Raw genomic sequence first — 18,536 nt, 5'->3', positions numbered from 1 at the left:
GCAAAGTAAAACCAGGTAAGTTAACCAACCTAGAAATAAACTGGGTATAGTGAGTGATACCCAGGAATGGGCTGCAACTTTAAGAGATGAAATACAGAACTGGTTTCTACTTCTTCAGGACATGGAATATTTAGGGTGGGAGGCTGTGAACTCCCATGAATTTTCTTCAGGGGTTGGGGTGAATATCCTGTTCTTAGACTCAAGGAAGCCTATACACTAGTGGGAAAAAGTCAGCAGTCACTAAAGTCTTTTACTACTTGTCAAATGAAAAATTATGTGAAGAGAAATAGGCATCAAATGGTTTCCTATATTTCTTGTTGCAAAACAAAAATCAACTTGGACTTTATTCCTGAAGCAGGAATTCAAGCCAGACATTTGAAGAACTTCGTTAAGGAAACGTGTGTATGTGTATGTGTATGTGTGTGTCTTCCTCACAATCTTATTGTAATTATGCACCTCTGTGCTCCCCTTGCCAGTTGTGCTGCCTTCCTTAAAACACCACTCACTGGTTCTGTTGTTACCTGTTTACCCACCCCATCCCACCCGACCCCAGCCAAGCTGTGAGTTCTTACAGGGCAGCATCCATGTTTTTCGTCATTCTACTTCTACACTTAGTGCTGGTCCTGACCCGTAATGGGGCTCATTCCATAGATGTTAAATAAATGGTTACTGTTGATTTTTAAGAGCAAACTCCATCTGGTGTAGAACAGCTCATCTAGCCTGCCAGAAGGCAGAGATAGGGGCACTGTGAGGACCCTGGTTCTCAGATGGAAATGAATTCAGTCTCTCACAGGCATCTTCCATTAAACAAGGTTTGGGAGTCATTCTGTGTTGCAAGGCCCAGATGGACAAATCAAGCTCCCGGAGGTAGCAGCCAAGCTGAGGAAGAATACAAAGTGGAGAAACCAAGAGGCAGGGAGAAAATGGAGAAGTAAGGGAGGAGAAGGGAAGGCAGGGTTCACAGCAGAGCAGACAAGATCTGCCTCTGTAACCATATGTGTTGCTGGATTGGAAACTACAGTCCTGTGGGCTTCACCCTGCTCATTTGATCCACTTGGTGGAGAAAACCCGACAGGATGATGGCTTTGCCCATCTGTTTATGCCAACATGGCTTCTTTCCATATGTAGTTTTATTGGTTTGCTTTGTTTGTGCTTTAGGAAAAATGACAACTGGATGAGATCAACAGGATGCATGCTGCCTGTCTCGAAGTAAATTATCCAGCTGTTGACTCTGTGCTCAGCTGCCTGGTGGTTGAAGGGAAAGAAGATTCCATGGAGCTGCTGGTACCTGGCCTGGGGGAAGGGTGTCTTCGATCATCAAAGCATTATGACTATTCATGAAAAGGCTCACATTCTTGCAGATCATGCAGGGCTCTGGGTGCTGGATGGCCACAATTGAGGAAGAATTCAGATAATTCCTCCAGACCACAGAATCACTTATGTCTGTTCTGCTTTCAGCCACAAATCATGGTTTACCTCCAATGATGGCCGAGTCACTTCGCACTGCATTGGTGAGTGGTTCCCGCTCATCTGTCTTCCCAAAAAGATCTGAAAGGAGTAAAAGACACTCAAAGTCCTAGCAGAAGGTCTACAATATGCAGTTGAGATGATACACCTGTGGGTTAGACCAGGTGATCTCAGAGAGTTAGTAGCTGGCATTTTGGAAGGAACCCAAACAAGCATATACAGAAAAAAAAAAAAAGAGTATTTGAAGTACTCTGCTTATACCCCATACTTGCATGATTCTGTTAGATTCTATATAAGCTGTAATATAAGGGGTTAAACAAAGTGATGGTGGTATTATGTCTGCTTTATTCTACTGCTTACCTCTCAGCCTACTTTTGATGTCCTTTTCTGCTTTGCTGGACAGTTTCTATACATGACAACACCTTCTTCCCTCAATCACACTTGCCTCTGCTTCAGAGGTTTCTTTCATTACAAGAGATTTATGAGCTCATTGGCAGGAAAGAACAAAAGTGTTGGTGCATTAACACACCCAGGAAACCCTCACTAGAGGGTTTTACTAGATGTGCATTAACATATATGTTTTTTGTTTGTTTGTTTTTTAAAGAGCATCAAGTTTGAAGGCACCTAGACCTGGGTTCTAATCTTTGCTCTGACACTTATCAGTCTGGTGACACTGAACTATGTACATTTTAAAACAACAACCTGCAAAGGTATTAAAATGGGTTAATGATCCTAGAGGTATCCATATAGTGCACATAAAATTTTCAGGACTTACAGCACCTATCATTAGTACTGCTCTATCATTTAATTCTCTGAAAATGACTCCAACATGATTATTGTTTTTCCCATTTTCACAGATACCAAAGCTATTAAGTAACCTGCCAAAAATTCCATAGTCTAGCATTGGAAGATTCAGAACACAAATCAAGCCCAGCCAAGTGTCACATTCACGTACTTTTCTAGGATACATACCTGACTGCTGCCAAGAAAACACCAAGATCAGTAATAAGAAGGTAGCAAAAAAACTCTATGCCCTTTCTTTGCTCATAATTCATAACTTATTTGGCAATTGATGAACATACCTGACTAAATTAAATCCTAAGAATACTTCTAGACACCTAGGATGATGGTGACTAATAAAGCTAGAAAAGGTATTTCAAGGAGTGGTAGAATAAGAGAAGATATGTGGATGATACTACCATGGGGCTTTCCTATTATTAAGGAAGGTTGGTTTTAATCACATGAATTTTATTAGTTCAAAGACCAGCTTACCTTCCTGTCCTCAAAACTCCTCAATCCTCAGAGCAGTAGCCACTTTAAATAGTAGTGAAAAAATAAATATACCTACATACATATATGGGCTTCCCTGATAGCTCAGTTGGTAAATAATCCACCTGCAATGAAGGAGATCCTGGTTCAATTCCTGGATTGGGAAGATCCACTGGAGAAGGGAAAGGTTACCCACTCCAGTATTCTTGGGCTTCCCTTGTGGCTCAACTGGTAAAGAATCTGCCTGCAATGTGGGATACCTGGTTTCAATCCCTGGGTTGGGAAGATCCCCTGGAGAATGGAAAGGCTACGCTCTCCAGCATTCTGGCCTGGAGAATTCCATGGACTTTATAGTCCATGGGGTCACAAAGAGTCAGACATGACTAAGTGACTTTCACTCACTCACTCACAGACATATATGTATGCATTTCTAACTACTCATTATATTAGAAGTTGTTGTTTGATAGCTAAATCCTGTCCAACTCTTTTTGCGACCCTGTGTACTGTAGCCTTCTAGGATCCTCTGTCCATGGGATTTCCCAGGCAAGAATATTGGAGGGGGTAGCCATTTCCTTCTCCAGGGGATCTTCCTGACCCAGGGATAGAACCTGCGTCTTCTGCTTAGCAGGCAAATTATTTACCACTGAGCCACCTCGGAAGCTCTATATTAGAAATAGGATTATTTAAATATATTAAATATCAATCTAAGAAACCAGTCATAATTCTTAACTGCCTGTAATCATACAAGGTAAGGAATTGATTCACGTTAGCCTTTAGCCTGAAAGCTTCTTGAAGACATCTACGTAGTACTGGTGAAAGAAGTTTCATGGAGTATTTTCTTGCACACCTGATGAGGAGTGCACCGTGGTCACCGCATTCACATCCGAATCCATCAGAGAGGCACAGCTGGATTCTATCAAGGCCCCTTGGATGGTTATAGGTGCAGTGGTAGAATGGCGCAGGGCTGCCTTCAGTGGTGTAATATGGTTGTATTGGACTGAGGCCAGACACCCAACAAAACCCAGGGCATTGGCTTTAGCAACTTCAGCATCCAATCCAAGATTCTCTGCAATGTGAAAAACAATTAGTTAAAAAAAAAAAAAAAAAACTGCTCCATCTTCATGTTAAGTAATGTTTGAAATTACAGAAAGTGCCTTTTTATTCTTTGAATAAAGGAAATTGTCCTTTCTTTGTCTTCATCTACTTTCTCAAAAGTCTACCCAAAATATGTGTCAATACATCAACCACATATCACAGAAAATTGCTTGGGCTATTTTGCCTTGAGATAATGTTTCAAACTTCTAAATTTTCATTCATGTATTTTATGAACTGTAACAAATACTTAATAAATCTCCTCTACACTCTAGATGTTTTATATTACAGAATTTAGATCATTATCCCCATCACAATTTATTTATGGATGCTGGTGATTAATTCAAGCATACTACAATACTCATTACAATACTTCACTCAAAATGATAGTAAGAAAAAAAGTGAAATGAGGCAGAGATAGGAAATTTAAAGTGATCCTCTCAAAAGTTTATCATGTTTGGTGTTTTCAGCAGCTTGTATACACTATATACTAATACATTTTCATACACTAATAGCTTGACCATATATTCAAGATTTTCACATGCTTAGTTCTGTCCATATTACTGACTGGTGAGCATGGATTTTCTATGACAGCACTCAATCTCCCAAAGTGTCTTTGAGTTTTTATAAAAGATAATGAGGGAATCATTTATGAATCATGGCGAGATCAAATGTCTCATTTTCTTCAAGATTTGTGGTAATATTACTCAGTATGCCATTTCTTTATTTTAATAAGGATCATTTGAACAAATTTCTGTGATGCAATTGCATAAGATGACAAAGCAGGATGGACTTTCCCCCCTCTTTTAAAGCATAACAGTTTTAATAGACCTAGATGGTTCAAATAGTTATTTTATTATGATAATAGGCTTATTTTCTGGAAGAAGACAAGGACTTTCAATCAGATTAATTATAATTTACTTCCAGTCATTAATGATCAAAAAGTGCTTCCAAGGATCATCAAGCAAGCATTTTGTTGGCCACATTTAGGGAAGTTATATAGTGGACATATAGAGGAAAATTAGAAACTAATATCCCTCAACAACGCTATGTCTACTTTTGACCTTATTATTATTCCTTCCTGAGCAACGCCCATGTAAACCTCACTAATTTATCATCCCTCTTATCTTACAGGAAAATAAAAGAAATTATGTGTATTAATTCAATGTGGCTGTTGTAAAAAATTGTTGTTGATGTTGCTGAGTCACTCAGTCATGTCCAACTCTTTGCTACCCCATGGACTGCACCACTAGGCTTCCCTGTCCTTCACCATTTCCCAGCGCTTTCTCAAACTTATGTTCCCTGAGTCAGTGATGCCATCCACCATTTCATCCTCTGTCATCCCCTTCTCCTTCTTCCTTCAGTCTTTCCCAGCATCAGGGTCTTCTCTAATGAGTCAGCTCTTTGCATCAGGTGGTCAAAGTACTGGAGCTTCAGCTTCAGCATCACTCCTTCCAATGAACATTCAGGACTAATTTCCTCTAGGATGGACTGGTTTGATCTCCTTGCAGTTCAAGGGACTCTCAAGAGTCTTCTCCAACACCACAGTTCATAAGCATCAATTTTTCAGCAATCAGCCTTCTTTATGGTCCAATTTTCACATCCATACATGACTACTGGAAAACCATAGTTTTGACTAGACAGAACTTTGCCAGCAAAGTAATGCCTCTGCTTTCTAGTATGCTGTCTAGGATGGTCATAGCTTTTCTTCCAAGGATCAGCATCTTTTAATTTCATGGCTGCAGTAATAATCTGCAGTGATTTTGGAGCCTAAGAAAATGCAGTCTGTCACTGTTTCCATTGTTTCTCTATCTATTTGCTGTGAGGTAATGGGACTAGATGCCATGATCTTTGTTTTTTGAATGCTAAGCTTTAAGCCAGCTTTTTCACTCTCCCCTTTCACCTTCATCAAAAGGCTCTTTAGTTCCTCTTCACTTTCTGCCATAAGGATGGTGTCATCTGCCTATCTGAGTTTACAGATATTTCTCCCCACAATATTGATTCCAGCTTGTATTTTATACAGCCTGGTATTTCTCATGATATACTCTGCACAGAAGGTAAATGAACAGATTGACAATATACAGCCTTGACATATTCCTTTCCCAATATGGAACCAGTCTCTTGCCGCTCGAGACTCCCTAGCACTCACAGGAGAAGATGATTGCATGTCCTTCTACTTCACCATCTTGAAGCATTTGATCACATGGATCACAAGCCTTGTCTGACTCAATGAAACCATGATCCATGTCATATAGGGCCAGCCAAGATGGATGGGTCATGATGGAGAGTTCTGTAAATGTGGTCCACTGGAGAAGGGAATGGCAAACCACTTCAACATTCTTGCCTTGAGAACCCCATGAACAGTATGACAATGCATAAAGATATGACACTGAAAGACGAACGCCCCAGGTCAGTAGGTGCCCAATATGCTACTGGAGAAGAGCAGAGAAATTATAAGAAATTAGCATAAACTTAAACAACTTAGCATATAACAACACATGCTTTGTCTTACAGCTCTGCAGAAGTCTAATACAGGTTCCCACTGAGCTAAAATCAAGATGCTGTCAATTTGCATTTTTTGCTAGAGGCTCCAGGGGATAACCCATCTCTTTGTCTTTTCTTTTGTTCTCTTTCTTTAAATTTATTTATTTATTTTAATTAGAGGCTAATTACTTGACAATATTGCAGTGGTCTTTGCCACACAGTGACATGAATCAGCCACGGGTGTTCATGTGTCCCCTATCCTGAACCCCCCACCCACTTCCCTCCCATCCCATCCTTCAGGGTTGTCCCAGTGCACCAGCCCTGAGCGCCCTGTCTCATGCATCGAAACTAGACTGACGATCTAGTTAACATATGGTAATATACATGTGTCAATGCTAATCTCTCAAATCATCCCACCCTTGCCTTCTTCCACAGAATCCAAAATTCTGTTCTTTACATCTGTGTCTCTTTTACTATCTCACATATAGGGTCAACGTTACCATATTTCTAAATTCCATATATATGCATTAATATACTGTATTGGTGTTTTTCTTTCTGACTTACTTCACTCTGTATAACAGGTTCCAGTTTCATCCACCTCATTAGAACTGATTCAAACGCTTTCTTTTTAATGGCTGAGTAATATTCCATTGTGTATATGCACCACAGCTTTCTTATCCATTCGTCTGCTGATGGACTTCTTAGATTGCCTCCATATCTAGCTATTGTAAATAGTGCTGCGATGAATATGGGGGTACACGTGTCTCTTTCAATTCTGGTTTCCTCAGTGTGTATGCCCAGCAGTGGGATTGCTGGGTCATATAGCAGTTCTATTTCCAGTTTTTAAGGGAATATCCACGCTGTTTTCTATAGTGGCTCTACTAGTTTGCATTCTCACCAACAGTGTAAGAGGGTTCCCTTTTCTCCCCCCACCCCCCCCGACCTCCAGCATTTATTGTTTGTAGACTTTTTGATAGCAGCCATTCTGTCCAGTGTAAGACGGTACCTCATTGTGGTTTTGACTTGCATTTCTCTGATAATGAGTGATGTTGAGCATCTTTTCATGTGTTTGTTAGCCATCTGCATGTCTTCTTTGGAGAAACATCTGTTTAGTTCTTTGGCCCATCTTTTGATTGGGTCGTTTATTTTTCTGGAATTGAGCTGCATGAGCTGCTTGTATATATTTTAGATTAATTCTTTGTCAGTTCCTTAATTTGCTATTATTTTTTCCCATTCTGAAAGGAGAGAGTTGGCTTAAAGCTCAACATTCAGAAAACTAAGATCATGGCATCCGGTCCCATCACTTTATGGCAAATAGATGGGGAAACAGTGCAAACAGTGGCTGATTTTATTTTTCTGGGCTCCAAAATCATGGCAGATGGTGATTGCAGGCATGAAATTAAAAGATTCTTGCTCCTTGGAAGGGAAGTTATGACCAACCTAGACAGTATATTAAAAAGTAGAGACATTATTTGTCAACAAAGGTCCATCTAGTCAAGGCTATGGTTTTTCCAGTAGTCATGTATGGATGTGAAAGTTGGACTGTGAAGAAAGCTGAGCGCCGAAGAATTGATGCTTTTGAACTGTGGTGTTGGAGAAGACTCTTGAGAGTCCCTTGGACTACAAGGAGATCCAACCAGTCCATCCTAAAGGAGATCAGTCCTGGGTGTTCATTGGAGGGCCTGATGTTGAAGCTGAAACTCCAATACTTTGGCCACCTGATGTGGAGAGCTGACTCATTTGAAAAGACCCTGATGCTGGGAAAGATTGAGGGCAGAAGGAGAAGGGGACAACAGAGGATGAGATGGTTGGATGGCATCACCGACACAATGGACATGGGTTTGGGTGGACTCCAGGACTTGCTGATGGACAGGGAGACCTTGCATGCTGTGGTTCATGGGATTGCAAAGAGTCGGACATGACTAAGCAACTGAACTGAACTGAACTCTCCTATTCTGAAGGCTGTCTTTTCACCTTGCTTATAGTTTCCTTCGTTGTGTAAAAGCTTTTAAGTTTGATTAGGTCCCATTTGTTTATTTTTGCTTTTATTTCCATTACTCTGGGAGGTGGGTCATGGAGGATCCTGCTATGATTTACGTTAGAGCGTGTTTTGCCTGTTTTCCTTTAGGAGTTTTATAGTTTCTGGTCTTATATTTAGACCTTTAATCCATTTTTGACCTTATTTTTGTGTATGGTGTTAGAAACTGTTCTAGTTTCATTCTTTTACAAGTGGTTGACCAGTTTTCCCACCACCACTTGTTAAAGAGGTTGTCTTTTCTCCATTGTATATTCTTGCCTCCTTTGTCAAAGATAAGGTGTCCATAGGTGTGTGGATTTATCTCTGGGTTTTCTATTTTGTTCCATTGATCTATGTTTCTGTCTTTGTGCCGGTACCATACTGTCTTGATGACTTGTAGCTTTGTAGTATAGCCTGAAGTCAGGCAGGTTGATTCCTCCAGTTCCATTCTTCTTTCTCAAGATTGCTTTGGCTATTTGAGGTTTATTATTTGTGAAATTATTTGTTCTAGTTCTCTGAAAAATACTGTTGGTAGCTTGATAGGGGTTGCATTGAATCTATAGATTGCTTTTGGTAGTATACTCATTTTCACTATATTGATTCTTCCAATCCATGAACACAGTATATTTCTCCATCTATTTGTGTCATCTTTGATTCTTTTATCAGTGTTTTACAGTTTTCTATATAAAAGTCTTTTGTTTCTTTAGGTAGATTTATTTATTTATTATTTCTTTAGGTAGAAATATTTTATTTGTTTCGTTGTAATGGTGAATGGAATTGTTTCTTTAATTTTCTTTGTGTTTTCTTATTGTTAGTGTATAGGAATGCAAGGGATTTATGTGTATTAATTTTATATCCTGCAACTTTACTATATTCATTTATTAGCTCTAGTAATTTTCTGGTGGTGTCTTTAGGATTTTGTAGAGGATCATATCATCTTTATGTAGAGGATCATATCATCTACAAACAGTGAGAGTTTTACTTCTTCTTTTCCAATCGGGATTCCTTTTCATTCTTTTTCTGCTCTGATTGCTGTGGCTAAAACTTCCAAAACCATGTTGAATAGTAGTGGTAAGAATGGGCACCCTTGTCTTGTTCCTGACTGTAGGGGAAATGCTTTCAATTTTTTACCATTGAAGATAATGTTTGCTGTGGGTTTGCCATATATAGCTTTTATTTTGTTGAGGTATGTTCCTTGTATGCCCGCTTTCTGGAAGGTTTTTTATCATAAATGGATGTTGAATTTCCCAAAGGCTTTCTGTGATCTATTGAGATAATCATACGGGTTTTGTCTTTCAATTTGTTAATGTGGTATATCACATCGATTGGTTTGTGAATACTGAAGAATCCTTGCATCCCTGGGATAAAGCCCACTTGGTCATGATGTATGATCTTTTTAATATGTTATTGGACTCTGTTTGCTAGAATTTTGTTAAGGATTTTTGCATCTATGTTCATCAGTGATATTGGCCTGTAGTTTTCTTTTTCTGTGGCACGTTTGTCTGGTTTTGGTATTAGGGTGATGGTGGCCTCACAGAGTGAGTTTGGCAGTTTACCTTCCTCTGTTATCTTCTGGAAGAGTTTGAGTAGGATAGGTGTTAGCTCTTCTCTAAATTTTTGGTAGAATTCAGCTGGGAAGCCATCTGGTCCTGGGCTTTTGTTTGTTTGGAAAAAATTTTATTACAGTTTCAATTTCAGTAGTTGTGATGGGTCTGTTAAGGTTTTCTATTTCTTTCTGGTTCAGTTTTGGAAGGTTATAGTTTTCTAAGAATTTTTCCATTTCTTCCAAGTTGTCCATTTTATTGGCATATAGTTGCTGATAGTAGTCTCTTATGATCCTTTGTATTTCTGTGTTGTCTGTTGTGATTTCTCCATTTTCATTTCTAATTTTGTTGATTTGATTCTTCTCCCTTTTTTTCTTGAGGAGTCTGGCTAATGGTTTGTCTATTTTATTTATCTTCTCAAAGAACCAGCTTTTAGTTTTGTTGATTTTTGCTATAGTCTCCTTTGTTTCTTTTTCATTTATTTCTGCCTTAATTTTTATGATTTCTTTCCTTCCACTAATCCTGGGTTTCTTCATTTGCTCTTTTTCTAGTTGCTTTAGGTGTAAAGTTAGTTTATTTATTTGAATCTTCTCTTGTTTCTTGAGGTAAGCTTGTATTGCCATGAACTTTCCCCTTGGCACCGCTTTTGCTGAATCCCATAGGGTTTGGGTTGTTGTGTTTTCAAGTTCATTCGTTTCTATGCATATTTTTATTTCTTCTGTGATTTGTTGCTTATTCAGAAACATATTGTTTAGCCTCCATATGTTTGTATTTTTGATATTTTTTTTCCTGTAGTTGATATCTAATCTTACCACATTGTGATCAGAAAAGATGTTTGAAATGATTTCAATTTTTTGAATTTACCAAGGTTAGATTTATGGTGCAGGATGTGATCTATCTTGGAGAATGTTCCATGTGCACTTGAGAAAAAGTTGAAATTCACTGTTTGGGGGTGAAATGTCCCATAGATATCAATTAGATCTAACTGGTCCATTGTATCATTTAAAGTTTGTGTTTCCTTGCTAATTTAATTTTAGTTCATCCATAGGTGTGAGTGGGGTATTAAAGTCTCCCACTATTGTGTTACTGTTAATTTCCCCTTTCATACTTGTTAGCTTTTGCCTTACATATTGCAATGCTTCTATGTTGGGTGCATATATATTTATAATTGTTATATCTTCTTCTTGGATTGATCCTTTGATCATTATGTAGTGTCCTTCTTTGCCTGTTTTCACGACCTTTATTTCAAAGTCTATTTTATCTGATATAAGTATTGCTACTCCCACTTTCTTTTGGTCTCCGTTTCCATGAGATATCTTTTTCCAGCCCTTCACTTTCAGTCTGTATAAGTTCCTTGTTTTGAGGTGGGTTTCTTGTAGACAGCATAGATAGGTGTCTTGTTTGTGTATCCACTCAACCAGTCTTTGTCTTTTGGTTGGGGCATTCAACACATTTACATTTAAGGTAATTATTAGTAAGTATGATCCCTTTGCCATTTACTTTGTTGTTTTGGGTTCGAGTTTATAAACCTTTTCTGTGTTTCCTGTCTAGAGAAGATCCTTTAGCATTTGTTGAAGAGCTGGTTTGGTGATGCTGAATTCTCTCAGCTTTTGCTTGTGTAAAGCTTTTGTTTTCTCCTTCATATTTGAATGAGATCCTTTCTGGGTATTGTAATCTGGGCTGTAGATTTTTCTTTGTCACCACTTTAAGTATGTCCTGCCATTCCTTTCTGCTCTGAAAAGTTTCTGTTGAAAGATGAGCTGTTATCCTTATGGGAATCCCCTTGTGTGTTATTTGTTGTTTTTCCCTTGCTGCTTTTAATATTTGCTCTTTGTGTTTGATCTTCATTAATTTGATTAATATGTGTCTTGGGGTGTTTTGCCTTGGGTTTATCCTGTTTAAGACTCTCTGAGTTTCTTGGACTTGGGTGGCTATTTCCTTCCCCATTTTAGGGAAGTTTTCAACTATTATCTCCTCAAGTATTTTCTGATAGCTTTTCAGTCTTCTTATTCTGGGACTCCTATGATTGAAATATTGAGGCATTTAATATTGTCCTAGAGGTCTCTGAGGTTGTCCTCATTTCTTTTTTTTTTTTTCCCCCTCTCTGCTTCATTTATTTCCACCATTCTATCTTCCATCTAACTTATCGTATCTTGTGCCTCAATTATTCTATTGTTGGTTCCTTCTAGAGTGCTTTTGATCCCAATTATTGCATTATTCATTATTGATTTACTCTTTTTTATTTCTTATAGGTCTTTGTTAAACATTTCTTGAATTTTCTCAATCCTCATTTCCAGTGTATTTATCTGTAACTCTATTTTGTTTTCAAGATTTTGGATCACATTTACTATCATCATTCTGAATTCTTTATCAGGTAGACTCCCTATCTCCTCCTCTTTTGTTTGGTTTCATGGGCGTTTATTATGTTCCTTTACCTGCTGAATATTTCTCTGCCTTTTCATTTTGTTTAGATTACTGTTTTTGCAGTGGCCTTTCTGTAGGCTAGAAGTTTGTGGTTCTTTTTTATTGTGGAGGTTGCTCCCTGTGGGTGGGGTTGGACTAGTGGCTTGTCAAGGTTTCCTGGTTAGGGAAGCTTGCATCTGTGTTCTGTTGGGTGGAGCTTTATCTCTTCTCTCTGGAGTGTAATGAAGTATCCAGTAGTGAGTTTTGAGGTGTCTGTGGGTTTGGTGTGACTTTGGGCAGCCTATATTTTAATGCTCAGGGCTGTGTTCCTGCATTGCTGGATAATTAGCTTGGTATGTTTTGCTCTGGAACTTGTTGGCTCTTGGGTGGTGCTTGGTTTCAGTGTAGGTATGGAGGTTTTTGGAATAGCTCTTGCCAATTAATGTTCATGAAGTCAGGAGTTTTCTGGGGTCTCAAGTTTTGAATTTCAGCCTTCTGCCTCTGGGTTTTAGTCTTATTCTTACAGTAGCATCAAGACTTCTCTATCCATACAGCACAGATGATAAAACATCTAGGTTAATGGTGAAAAGATTCTCCATAGTGAGGGACACCCAGAGAGGTTCACAGATTTACATGGAGAGGAGAAGAGGGAGGAAGGAAATAGAGGTGACCAGGAGGAGAAGAAAAGTGGAGAGAGCAATCTCGCCAGCAATCAATTCCCTGCATGCTCTCCACAGTCTGGAACACTCAGAGATGTTCAAAGAATTACATAGAGAAGCAAAGAGGGAGGAGGGAGAAAAAGGTGACTAGGAGAAGAGGGGGAGTCAAAAAGGGAGAGACCAATTGAGCCGGTAATTGGTCCCCTAAGTGTTTCCCACAGCCCAGAACTGCCAGAGAGATTCACAGAATTAAGTAGAAAAGTGAAGGGGAAGGGAGGAGATAGAGGTGACCTGAGGGAGAAAAGAGAGAGTCAAAAGGGGAGAGAGCAATCAAGCCAGTAATCACATCCCTAAGTAAAAATGGGTACTGAAGATTGGATTCTTAAAGGTACAAAATTGATAACAAAAACCGTAAAGCAAAAATTAAAAATCTAGAGTAGAGGTTAGAGTCTCAAAAATACAATATTAAAAATACAAAACAAAATCAATCACAAAAATTATAATATATATATATGAAATTTGCTTTAGAATTTAAAAATGATAATAGTAAAAATATATCTAGGCATTTCTCTGGAGTTTTTGAGGCCAGTGTGGTGTCAATTCAGTTGCAGATAGTTTCTTGTTCCAGCTTATACCTTTTTTCAAGGTCTATAGGCTCCTTCCAATGCTTAGCCAATGTTAACTACAGGGTTTTAATCTGTTTCACCTGTCACTTCCAGAGTGGTTCCCTCTTCTTTATTTTGGCTTCCTCTGTTTGCAAGTCTCTTCAGTGTCTAATTTCTGCCCTGACACAAGAGGGTGAAGGTGGTCACTTATTTAGGCTCACTTGTTCAGGTGTGCTGTGGGGAGGGAGGAACACTGGAAAGAAATATCACTGGCTTGTGTGGGGAGTGCTCGCAGTGTATGGACCACACTGGGTTTGCCCCAGCTCACGGCAGCATGTGCTTTCCCAGCCTACACTGCTCAGGCTCCAGGTTGCTCTGCAAGGGAACTGTCCAAAGCAGACCTGTGTTTCGTCCACTTTCCAGGTCTAAGCTGCTCAGGCAGGCTCAGGTTCTCGGGTACTCCACAAAGGCACAGACTCAGGCATGCATTGTGTGCTCTTCCCAGGTCTGAGCAGCTCAGGCAACGAGGTGCTTGGTGAGCACACTGACACACTGTCCCAGGTGGTCTGTGCATCTTAATTACCTCCCTGGTCCCAGCCACTCAGTTTCCCAGTGTGCCACAAGAGTGCCATATCAAGTGTGCTTTGTGTCTCCTCTAGGGAGTTGATCTCAGGCTGCGACCCTCCTGGCAGATGTCAACCGTCCAGGATCCCAAGAAGACTTGGTTAGCAACTGGGAGCCTGCTCACAGTTTGGTGGAGGATGCCATCTCTGGGGCCGAGATTGCCCCTTGCCTTCCAGCTCTGGCTGTCGCCCACCTGCCTCTCTGCCTCAGGTGGGAGGAGGGGCCTGTCCACAGCTGGCTAGCTCTCCTTTGGTATTCGCTCAATTCTTTGTTCTCTGAGCAGGCCAGGCTGTGCCTTAGTGAAGTGAAGTGAAAGTGAAGTCACTCAGTCATGTCTGACTCTTCACAACCCCATGGACTGCAGCCTACCAGGCTCCTCCATCCAAGGGATTTTCCAGGCAAGAGTACTAGAGTGGGATGCCATTGCATTCTTTGAGGCTGTGCCTTAGGTTAGAGCTTTTCACAGGAAAGTTCTCTCTCTCTCTCTCTCTTTTTCTTTTCTGTCTCTGGCTATCCCACAGTTTGGGTTGCTATCTCATGTTAACTCCCACAGATTGTCCTCAGGGCATTTACCCTAAGCAATGCAGCGTGTGCCTCTCTGTTCAGCCCCTGCTTGCTGGTGGTGGGTGCGAGCGTCTGGGCTACTTCTCCATTGGGAGTTATGGATATGCATATATTCTGTGTTTTTTTTTTTTTTTTCTTTGTTTGTTTTTCCTCCTGGTTATGTTGCCCTCTAAGATTCCCCCACAGACCTGCTGGTGAGAGGGTTTCCCACTGTTTGGAAACTTCTCCTCCTTCACAACTCCCTCCAGGGACGCGTCTCCATCACTAACTCTTTTGTCTCTCTTTTTGCCTTTTATATTTTGCCCTGCCTTCTTTTGAAGAGAATGGGCTGCCTTTCTGGGTGCCTGGTGTCCTCCACCAGCATTCAGAAGTTGTTTTGTGGAAGCTGCTCAGCATTGAAATGATCTTTTGATGAATTTGTGGGGGATTAAGTGGTCTCCTTGTCCTATTCCTCTGCCATCTTAGGACCACCTCTCTTTGTCTTTTCTAACTGCCATAAACCACCCACATTCCTTGGCTTATAGCCCCCTTCCCATACTTTCAAAGCCAACAGTGTTGCATGTCTGTGTATCTTTCATCTGAAATCAGATTTAATTCTAATTATCTTCTTTTGCCACTTTCTTACACTTTTAAGGATCTTTGGGATTGTACCAAGCTGAGCCCTCCCTGGTGGCTCAGACAGTAAAGAATCCACCTTCAGTGAGGGAGACCTGGGTTCAATCCCTGGGTCAGGAATATCCCCTGGAGAAGGGAATGGCAACCCACTCCAGTATTCTTGACTGGAGAATTCTATGGACGGAGGAGCCTGGCAGGCTACAGTCCATGGGATTGCAAAGTATTGGATACAAGTGAGTGACTTTCACATCACATCCCTATTTTAAGGATAACTGATTAGCAAACCTTAAGTCTTCTATGCCAGTTAGCCTAACATGGTCACAGGTTCTGAGGATTAGTATTCAGCTGTCTTTGTGGGTCATTATTCTTCCTACCACTCTATTCTTCCAGACATGCTGCATCTGAGATTCTCTGAAAACTCTCCAGGTAATAATAATAAAAATAAAATAGAGGTGTGAAGTGACACTTCTTCAAGTGTGAAAGAACATAGGGTGGGGAAGAAACTGCTGTCCTTCAAATATTCCAATAAATATCCTTCCAGGGTAGAACATATTTGTTACTTACTCATGAAAGCACCACATATGTTTATCTCTTATTCTAAGCTTTAAAAACAACATTATGAGGGTAAAAGACTGTTCAAACATTATTATTCAACAGTCTTACACACCAAAAGTCTTTAATTAAGGCTAGGTGCTATTTGTTGAGTACCACAGAACTCAGTGTAATTCAGAAGATGCACTAGTTACTGATTGGTAGTTATTAAGTGGTAGTTAGAGATCAGAGGAATTTACAGAGAGAGGCAGAAGACAAGAGATGGAAAGCATGAACTGGCATGAGGTTTTTGCCTTGTAGAATTTCAAAGCAGTGGAAAGTGACATGTCATTGTAGCTAATGCTTTAAGTCAAAACTGCCACATCTCATGCCTAGAACTCAGTTAAAAAGAAGCCTATATCGGTGCCAATATTTGAAGGATATTTTTACTGTGACTACCTTGAACCCAAGTTCCAGGTAAAAGAAGTAGCACATGAATAAATAAGGCGACATGCCAGAAAATGACTACCTCTCTTAAAAGGAAGAAATATTTTGGATGAAACCTTATCTCTAGGAAAGCTTATTTATTATAGATATATGAAAAGCATGCAAACCTTGAGAGGTTTATGAGATGAAAAAAAAAAGAAAACAAAGAGTCCTTGATAGGAGATAATATTCTTAGTATGAAGTTGACATAATGACTTCTCAGATTCTTATATATATATGGAGAAGCAAAAAAAAAAAAAAACCTGTTAGGATGATTCCAGATTGTATTTACCTCTTACAAACTTGTTAAATAATATGCCATAATAAACAATTATTTGCTAAAGATACATTTGTTCAATATTCAACAATTATTGAGCGCTGACTATATAATAATGCAATATTTTTAAAATTTTTGAGAAGTGGTTGACATAAAACATTATGGGTTTCCCAGGTGTGCTAGTGGTCAAGAATCCACCTGCCAATGCAGGAGACAGTGGGCTTGATCCCTGGGTCAGCAAGATCCCCTGGAGGAGGGTAAGGCAACCCACTCTAGTATTCTTACCTGGAGAATCCCACGGACAAAGGAGCCTGGTGGGCTACACTCTGTAGGGTTACAAAGAGTTGGATACAACTGTAGAAACTTAGTATGCACACACATACAATGTTAGTTTTAGGTGCACTATATTGTGATTTCGGAGAAGGCAATGGCACCCCACTCCAGTACTCTTGCCTGGAAAATCCCATGGATGGAGGAGCCTGGTAGGCTGCAGTTCATGGGGTCGTGAAGAGTTGGACACGACTGAGCGACTTCACTTTCACTTTTCACTTTCATGCATTGGAGAAAGAAATGGCAACCCACTCCAGTGTTCTTGCCTGGAGAATCCCAGGGATGGGGGAGCCTGGTGGGCTGCTGTCTATGGGGTTGCACAGAGTTGGACACGACTGAAGTGACTTAGCAGTAGCAGTAGCAGTAGCATATTGTGATTTGACATTTGCATATGTTATAAAGTGATCACCATGATAAGTCTAGCAACCATCTGTCCCATACAAATTTATTACAATATCATTTACTGTATTTCTTATCACCATGGCCCATTTATTTAATAACTGAAGGTTTGTATATCTTAAACCCATTCACTTATTTTGACCACTCCCCTAACTACCATCCCTCTGGAAACCACCAGTTTGTTCTCCATATGAGTGTTTCATTACTTTCTTTGTTTTGACTTTTAGAAGTCACATATAAGTGAGATTGTATTTGTCTTTGATTTATTTTCCTCAGCATAATAGCCTCTAGATTCATCCATGTTGTAGTGTATACACACACACACATATATATATATTTGATGTAGTCTCATTCTTTTGTTTATTTTTTACACAAGTCTGAAAAAACTGAAATTATTAAAGTTAAAATATATACAGGAGATCATGTGGCAATGTTGAGATTTAAACCAAAGTCTTTATGACTTGAAATGCCAAACTCTTTATGTAAACTATGCTGCCTCCCTAAAAAAACCTTCCAAAAATATCCTAAGTACTTTTGTAAAACACCTTTACATAAATTAGTTAAGAAGAAATAGGTTGCAAAAACTAAGGAAATCATAGGTCATTCTGAACTCTTTGTTATATTAAAGATAATGCATGGTGGGAGAGAGTAATATTGAAACATGTATATTATCATATTTAAAATGGATGTTTCTGAGCATGCTAAGTTGCTTCAGTTGTGTCCAACTCTTTGTGACCCCATGGACTAAAGTTCACCAGGTTCTTCTGTCCATGGGATTATTTAGGCAAGAATACTGGAGTGGGTTGCCATGCACTCCTCCAGGGGATCTTCCTGACCCAGGGGTTCAACCCATGTCTCTTGTGTCTCCTACATTGGCAGGTGTAATCTTTACCATTAGCACCACCTGGGAAGCTCATGTAAGGGATAGTCAGTGGGAATTTGCTGAATTATGCAGGGAACCCCAAGCTGGTGTTCTGTGACAACCTAGAAGGGTGGGATGGGAAGGAGATAGGAGGAAGGTTTAAGAAGGAAGGGACATATGTATACCTATGGTTGATTCATGTAGATATATGGCAGAAACCATCACAATACTGTACAGTAATTACTCTGCAATTAAAATCAAATTAAAAAAAGATAATCCAATTCTTAAGTCATTTTATTCAATTTTTA

At 39.6% G+C, this 18,536-nt stretch overlaps 1 protein-coding gene across 1 annotated transcript in view; it reads right to left on the bottom strand.

Moving 5' to 3' along the window:
- The window catches only part of CNTNAP5 (contactin associated protein like 5), a 1,040,194-nt gene that overhangs the window by 8,147 nt on the left and 1,013,511 nt on the right, over positions 1-18,536 (bottom strand). The window contains exons 22-23 of the mRNA XM_027562987.1: positions 3,584-3,802; positions 1,477-1,548 (exon numbers count right to left, since the gene is read on the bottom strand). Coding sequence (XP_027418788.1) covers positions 1,477-1,548; positions 3,584-3,802 — 291 coding nt within the window. The remainder of the gene's footprint in view (positions 1-1,476; positions 1,549-3,583; positions 3,803-18,536) is intronic.

Source organism: Bos indicus x Bos taurus, chromosome 2, assembly GCF_003369695.1.
Source record: "Bos indicus x Bos taurus breed Angus x Brahman F1 hybrid chromosome 2, Bos_hybrid_MaternalHap_v2.0, whole genome shotgun sequence".
NCBI lineage: Eukaryota > Metazoa > Chordata > Mammalia > Artiodactyla > Bovidae > Bos > Bos indicus x Bos taurus.
Note: the sequence above shows the minus strand (reverse complement) of the source record. Positions and strands in the feature narration are given on the sequence as shown.